The sequence below is a fragment of the Juglans regia genome, chromosome 4 (genome assembly GCF_001411555.2).
Source record: "Juglans regia cultivar Chandler chromosome 4, Walnut 2.0, whole genome shotgun sequence".
NCBI lineage: Eukaryota > Viridiplantae > Streptophyta > Magnoliopsida > Fagales > Juglandaceae > Juglans > Juglans regia.
The window spans coordinates 20,534,519-20,542,531 of record NC_049904.1 but is presented as its reverse complement, the minus strand read 5'-3'; the positions used below and the strand labels follow the sequence as shown (position 1 = coordinate 20,542,531).

At 33.3% G+C, this 8,013-nt stretch overlaps 1 protein-coding gene across 3 annotated transcripts; it reads left to right on the top strand.

Annotated features, from left to right (window-relative positions):
• The first annotated feature begins 2,315 nt into the window (after nucleotides 1-2,315).
• On the top strand, nucleotides 2,316-7,644 carry LOC108996628 (probable LRR receptor-like serine/threonine-protein kinase At3g47570). Of its 3 annotated transcripts, none has more exons than XR_001997047.2 (4): nucleotides 2,316-3,273; nucleotides 4,255-6,252; nucleotides 6,430-7,171; nucleotides 7,265-7,644. XR_001997047.2 is itself a non-coding variant. In XM_018972624.2 (4 exons), exons 1-4 carry the CDS (start codon nucleotides 2,349-2,351, stop codon nucleotides 6,780-6,782), a joined length of 3,183 nt encoding a protein of 1,060 aa, XP_018828169.1. In that variant the 5' UTR covers nucleotides 2,316-2,348; the 3' UTR covers nucleotides 6,783-7,644. The 3 variants fall into 3 exon arrangements, 2 of the variants coding, with proteins under 2 accessions (XP_018828169.1, XP_018828168.1); XM_018972624.2 differs by having other exon boundaries at nucleotides 4,255-4,956; nucleotides 5,050-6,252; nucleotides 6,430-7,644; XM_018972623.2 differs by having other exon boundaries at nucleotides 6,430-7,644.
• The last annotated feature ends 369 nt before the right edge of the window (nucleotides 7,645-8,013 follow it).

The window sequence follows — 8,013 nt, the reverse complement described above, 5'->3', positions numbered from 1 at the left end:
GTTCTTTGCCCAATGGCAGGGTCACCATCGTACATGTGGAAACTGCAGTTTTCAACTAAGACCGAGTTAACACGACTTTAAGGACGCCGTGCACCATTTAAGGGGTTAGAAATTGTAGATATTCCACGCAAAATCAACCACAACTTTAATTAATGGGCATTTCTTTTGCATTGACCAGAGGCCTAAAAAGCAAGGATATTGGAGTAAGTAGCCCCCATGAATTTGACAACCTCCTTTGGCGGTATATTACTCCTGCAGGCTGTCACACAACCTCCATTGGCATGTGATCAATAACCTTATCATTATCTAATTAAAGGCTAGAAAATGTAGATACTTCAATAATAAATCAACCACAACTTTTAGTCTCGATTTAAATATTGAGATTTGATAAAATGATTAAAATTAAAAGTTGAGTAAAATATTATTATAATATTATTTTTTAATATTATTATTATTTAAAAATTTTTAAAAATTGAATTGTGATCATTTAAAAAAATTAAATTTTTATTATATTTTATATGAAAATTTATAAAAATTATAATAATAAAATAAGATAAATTGAGATGGTATTTCAATCCAAACGAGGCCTTAATTAACGGGCATATCTGTTGCATTGACCATATGTCTAAAAATCAGAGGAGTAAGTAGTCCTAATGAATTTGAAAAAATGGACATGACAAAGGTAATGCCTTGTTATTGGTCCCACAACCTCCATTGACATGTGATCACATCCTTATCATCATCTAATTAAGGATCAACACAATCCGTCCTGACCAGAGCAGGATTTTTTTTATAATTTTATGACATGTTTTAAAAGATTCAATTATTTTTAAATATTCTTAAATATTTTTAAAAATAAAAAAAAATCATAAAATTTTTAAAAAATACTTCATTAACCATTAAGTAAAAAAATTTTAAAAATTAAGGTCATATTTGGATATCACCAGAATTCTTAAAAATTCTTAAAATTTTTTATAATTTCATTATTTCTAAAATATCATTCAAATACAAAAAAAATTTCTTTTCAAATTTTTAACTTTTTTGTCTAATCAATTGCCTAATCATTATTCAAATAAAAACTCAGTACAACTTTTACAAACTTTAAAAAAAATCATAAAAATCAATGTAACTTTTCAAATTTTAAATAAAACTAATATTAAAAAATTATTTTAACTATATTTCTTTTATTCAATATTTTTCTAAGTTACAATAAAAAATATTTTATTTGTGCAAGACTTAACATACAAAATATTTCTCTTATTTTATAATATTTGCAATATTTTTCTTATTTTCTAAATTTTGAAAATAAGAGAAATATTACCATAATTTAAGAAGAGAGATTTTACAGAAATATTGAAATATTTTGAGAAATATTTTATTTTTTATTTAAATTATGGTAAAATATTTTGTATTTAAATGATATTTCAGAATAATAAAATTTTGAAAAATTTTGAGAATTTTATTTTATGGGGGGTGTCATTTTGTGTCACTCAGTACTGATAATGACAGAAAATCCATGTCCTTGAAGTCGATCCATCCGTCACTACGAAATATCATGAGTTTTGAAGCTCAAATCTCTACAATTAAAATCTCTGTTTGTTTTTATAAATCAGATATAAATAAAATAAGACGAGTTAAAATTAAAATTAAAAAATTTTAAAAGATAATATTAAAAAATATTTTTTAATATTATTAAAATTGCCGGGACTAATTAATGGGCATCATGTCCTCTGCATTGACTAGAGGGTCTAAAAATGCATTAGACCCACTAGTCTAGTTCAATGAATTTGATAAAATGGATATGACAAACATAATGCATGCCTTGTATATTACTCCTAGCTGTCACAACAAGTGTTTTTAATTTCGTACCGTACAGGTCGGTACGGCTGAAATTTTTCGTTTCGGCCGTCCGGCCGGTACAGGTACTATATATGTTCCGTACTGGCCAAAATACCGGCCGTACCGGACGGTACCGGCCGATATTTCGGCCTGTGTTTTTTTTTTTTTTCGTTTTTTCAAACTACAAGTTTATTTTTTGACCTCCAATTTCAACTAGACTATTTATAATTTATATGTATGTATGTATTTATATATAATTTATTCATATATAAACTATTATTTTAGAATATAATTGTTATATATATTTATATATATAATTTATTCATATACCGACTATCTCGAAACGGTATACGAAACGGTTTTTTTTTTTTTTGAAAAAAAAACTCTCTTTTGATCTCTCATGACATGAATTTCCAGACCCCACAACCTCTTTAAATATCAGCCTCACTCGTTCTTCGTTCGAGTACAACTGCAACACAAATCGAGTACCTCAATCCACTTACAAACTCATGGCCAGCCGAGCAGCTTGTTTTCTCATCCTCCAATTTATTAGGTTATTTCTGTTACAGTCTTGCATGTTTAACGTTGCTAATGCTGCAATTCTCAACGTTACAACTGATCAATCTGCTCTTTTGGCCTTGAAAGATCATATTTATGATCCTCATCATATTTTAATAAACAACTGGTCCACCTCCACTTCTGTTTGCAATTGGGTCGGTGTCACATGTGGTTCTAAACATCTTCGAGTCAAAACTTTAAACCTTTCCTACATGGGCCTTGTGGGTACCATTCCTCCACACATCGGAAACCTTTCGTTCCTTGTTAGGATAAGCTTTGGAAACAATAGCTTCCATGGCTCAATCCCAAATGAGTTGTCGCGTCTTCATCGGTTGGAATACTTAGACTTCTCATACAACGAATTCAGTGGAGAAATCCCATCTCGGTTAGGGTCTCTAACAAAACTTCAATATTTGAGTCTATATGGTAACAATTTTGAAGGTACTATTCCATCATCTCTATCCAACATAACTTCGTTGCAACGGTTTTATCTTTCATATAACCAACTTTCAGGATCCATACCTTCCTCTATATTCAACATATTTGGCTTGCAAATAATTCTTCTCGCAGAAAACAAACTTACGGGTCCGATGCCATCCATCTTGGTCAACATGTCTTCGTTGCAAATCATTGATCTAAGCTTTAACATGTTGGTTGGTACACTACCAATGAACATCTTTGATCATCTTCCTAACTTACAATATATCTCTTTGAGTAACAATCAACTTCAAGGTCAACTTCCGTCCACTTTGTACAAGTGTAAGCAGTTACAAGTTCTATCCCTTTCCGTGAATCATTTCAATGGAAGGATATCTCCGGAAATAGGAAACTTAACCATGCTTACAGAGTTACGTCTTAGCGAGAACAACTTGGAAGGTATGATTAGTTTTGTTTCTGCAGTCAATTATATATATATAGATATATATATATATTTATATATATATATATATATCTATATATGAATACGAACATTGTTTGATGAAATGTGTTCTATGCATGATAGTATCTGATTAATTAGGTACAAATTCGTTGTCAATCCAGTGGAAACTCAAAGATTTTAGTGAGTCTAATGTTCCAAAAAAATGTAGAGGATGGAAAAAAATCAATTAACAATGAAAAAGTTATTTCCTATAGTCTATAATATTCTTTAATTTCGTGTGACTGTAAGTTTCCAATGTTCAAAACTGAACTATTAACTTATGGTACTACCTCAAAAACTAAACTAGCAGTTTTCTGGAATTTTAAAGCGTAAGTTTTCATTTGATTCCGGATAAAAAAAATTTAATTCCAGGAAAAATTCTAATTATCATTCCACTAATTTGAGGTCATTGGCCTTGATATAAGGCTTCAATTGATGTTCTTTGATTCACTTCTTCCATTACATGTTTTCATCTTTTTTGAGGGTCATGGTTATAGCTACAGATTATGGAGCATTACTTTTTGTTTTGGAAATGCTAGCCAACCAACCTTTTTACTACCCTTTCATCACTCTAATGCTTTTTTTATTTTTCGTGTTTTTTAATTTTTTTCTTTTTAAGTTGTTCATGAATAAAAATCAACTGGATAATATATCATATATAAATTAGGAAGATATATGTCCTGATAGTTAGGATTGTTCATCCGGACTGGGTTTTTCCCGGCCCAGCCTGGAACCCAGTTAACGGGGTTTTGGTTTCTGTTTTCGGCCAGGGTCAAAATAGTAAGTGGTAATTCAATCAGTAAATATGCCACCTACATGGTATTCAATCAGTAAATATGCCACCTATAGTACTTGTGTATGCTAAATTATTAAAACCACTACTTTTCTTTTCTTCTTTTTGTTCTAATAGAAGTACATATATATTCATATTTTGACAGGTTCAATACCAAGTGAAATTGGTAACCTCCAGAATCTAGAGTTGATTAGCATCGGAATTAATGGTTTTGTTGGTCCAATTCCATTCAAGATCTTCAATATCTCAACGATTCAAACTATTTATATGGCGCACAGTAAATTTTCAGGTCATCTTCCATCAGATATGGGCTTCTACCTTCCAAAGCTCAAACAACTTAGCCTTTGGGGAAATAAATTGAGCGGAATAATTCCCAGTTCCATCTCCAATGCTTCACAGCTCACTCTCCTAGACTTGAATGGTAACTCATTGTCGGGAATAATTCCAGAAGCACTTGGTAATTTAAGGCTCCTCCAGTGGCTCGGCCTAGAAATTAATAATTTGACCATGGGAATTCAAGAATTGAATCCTTTCTCTTTCTTGTCAAATTGCAAAGATCTTAGATTTCTAGCTTTTGCATTCAATCCCCTTCACGACTTCCTTCCCAATTCCATTGGTAACCTTTCTCTCTCTCTTGAAAGACTTTACCTATCTTCTTGCCATATTAAGGGAAGCATTCCGGCAGAGCTTGGGAATCTAAGTAGTTTGATTATTTTGGAACTATCCAACAACAAATTGAAAGGACCTATTCCAACTACATTAGGAAGATTGCACATGCTACAATCTTTGTCCCTTCAAGCTAATAAACTAGAAGGTCATATCCTGTCTGATCTTTGTCATCTAAAGGGTTTGTATTACTTGTCTATAGATAACAATAAGCTTTCTGGACATATTCCAACATGCATAAGCAATCTAACTTTCCTAAGGTATCTCTACTTAGGTTTCAACCAATTAACATCCATGATTCCTTTGAGCTTGTGGAGCCTTACAAATCTCTTGGAAGTCGACCTGTCATCCAATTCATTAACTGGCCTTCTTTCATTTGAGATTGGAGATATGAAAGTGCTGAGGGTAATGAATCTATCAAGAAATCAACTATCAGGGGATATTCCAACAACAATTGGTGGCCTCATAGATCTAACTAATCTCTCGTTAGCAGTCAATCAACTAGAAGGTTCAATTCCAGAGTCTTTCGGTGAACTATTAAGCTTGGAGATTTTAGATCTTTCCTGTAACAATTTATCTGGAAGGATTCCCAAATCCTTAGAAGCACTTTTATACCTCAAGTATCTAAATGTCTCTTTCAATAATCTACGAGGGAAAATTCCAACAGGAGGACCATTTGTACACTTCTGGCCTGCTTCATTTATCTCAAATGATGCGCTTTGTGGTGCACCCCGTTTACAAGTTCCCCCATGCAAAGAAGATTCTCCTAAAAACAAAAAGGTCAAAGTATCGCACTTAATGAAGTATCTGTTACCAGCAATTGGGTTAGCGATGCTTGTAGTGATCCTTTCTTTAGCCTATAAAATATGCAAAACAAAGAATCCTGGATTACCACTACAGGCAGACTTGTACAATTTAACTACATGGAGAAGAATTTCTCACCAAGAACTTCTACTAGCAACAGAAAGGTTCAACTCAAGCAACTTACTTGGTGAAGGAAGTTTTGGATCAGTATACAAGGGAACACTTTCAGATGGGATGAATATTGCAGTAAAAGTTCTAAACTTGCAAGTAGAAGGGGCATTTAAGTGTTTTGATGCAGAGTGCGAGGTACTGCGAAATGCTCGTCATCGCAATTTGGTCAAAGTCATTAGCATTTGTAGCAACGTCGACTTCAAAGCCCTTGTATTGGAATACATGCCAAATGAGAACTTAGAGAAGTGGTTATACTCTCATGATCGTTGTTTGAATTTCTTACAAAGGCTGAATATAATGATTGATGTTGCATCAGCGTTGGAATACCTTCATTATGGTTTCTCAGCAGTTATTGTTCATTGTGATTTGAAGCCGAGCAACGTCCTATTAGATGTGGATATGGTTGCACATGTTGCTGATTTTGGCATGGCCAAACTCTTAGGTGATGAGAATTCTATGATGCAGACCATGACTCTTGCAACTTTGGGGTATATGGCACCAGGTGATTTTTTTAATTTACCACTAAAACTCTCTTAGTCATTATTTTACTCATACACAATTAAGTCTTATCATATCATAGAACATTCATCTTCACAATTTATCAATTTTGCTTCGATTTTTTTCACTACTATCAAATATTGAAGTAAGTTGTAACAATAAGTTGTAATGTTATGCACAGAGTATGGATTAGGAGGCGTTGTTTCTACAAAAGGGGATGTGTATAGTTATGGCATTCTACTCATTGAGACTTTTACAAGAAAAAGACCTACAGATGACATGTTTGCAGGAGAAATGAGCTTGACGCGCTGGGTAAATGAAGCATTGCCCATTTCAACGATTGATATTGTTGATGCTAGTTTGTTGGGAAATGAAAGATATCATGTTGCCTTGGAGGAGTGCATATCTTCAATTATGAGATTGGCTTTAGATTGTTGTGCAGAGTTGCCTGACCAAAGAACTAACATGAAAATTGTTCTAGCCACTCTAAAGAAGATTAAAACAAAGTCTTTACGAGATGCTGAAGGATACTGACATGGGCCTTGTGTTTGTTTAAATGTTTTCATTATATGTCTTTCCTAATGATAAAACGGTATTGAGATTGTGAAAAAGAGACAGCTTGTACTATTTTTTTTTTTTATAGAAAACAAACTTCATTAACATATATCAACCTTACAACTATCTCTCAATCCAAAGGACATGAGAAATTACATCAGCGAAAGATCCCCACCACAAACTAATGTGATTGACATTCCAAGCAAGTCTTGCAAGCCTATGCGTAGCTTCATTACACATTCTTCCTACATGTCGAACTTCACAGCTGCTAAACCTTGCCATCAACTTCTTTCATCCTTTATGACATTGCCTAACATAGAAATGGATGGCTCAGGCTGTTGCAGCTCCTTTACCATGACCAATTCCTAGTAAGTGTTTGCCTGAAGTAGATAATGAGAGATATTACCTAATGAGAAGTAATTGACGTAGCTTTTTGGTTTGTCTCATGTGGCCTATTTCAGATGAGTGATGGTTGAGGGAGTTTTGAAACTTGTGGTATGAAGTGCCCATAGCTGTTTGTAAAGCCCTTTTTGGAAGAGACTTCCCATGTTGAAGTGATTGTTGATGCACATTGAAACAAAAGTCAAAGTTATTATTAGAACTATGGTGGAAGGGATTTGAGTTTTGTTTGGAATGTAGGAGTGGGTTTGAGCTAGGTGGTTAATTGAGTTGATTGGGAGAGTAGCGTGGGTTATATATTGGTCTGTTTGGAGGGATGTGTGGGCTGTATTTATGTTGGAATGCCCATCGGAGCATTACAAGAGTAGGGCAAGAACTCTCTTGGAGAGTGTTGCAATGTTTATCAATGAAAGAATGCGATTAGGCCAAAAAAAAAAAAGAAGCACCAATGATTTGTGCGAACAATACTCACCTCTGGTATGATTTATATTTGAAAGAATTTAAGTATTATGGGTAATTAGAGTTCCAGAAAAATATAACACTCACAAATGCTCTGAATAAGAGAGAACTTCTTAAGATTCTACATCTCAGTCGTAGATCATTCACTACGAGTAAGAACACATCCATGGTCCACATAACAAAATAGTCAGCGGTAACTCAGTCAATAAATATGCCACCTAAATGGTATTTTAAGTTTTGGTTTTCTTACTGCTAACTTTTGTATGCTTGATTATTAAAATCACTAATTCTTTCTTTTTTATAGGTTCAATACCAAGCTAAATTGGTAATCTACAGAATTTAGAGTTGTTTT

Bases quoted from the DNA above. Each gene is read 5' to 3' on its own strand.
- LOC108996628 (XM_018972623.2), top strand. From the start codon at position 2,349: ATGGCCAGCCGAGCAGCTTGTTTTCTCATCCTCCAATTTATTAGGTTA. The intron at 3,274-4,254 runs GTATGATTAGTT...ATATTTTGACAG, and splicing joins TAGCGAGAACAACTTGGAAG to GTTCAATACCAAGTGAAATT. The intron at 6,253-6,429 runs GTGATTTTTTTA...TGTTATGCACAG, and splicing joins TTTGGGGTATATGGCACCAG to AGTATGGATTAGGAGGCGTT.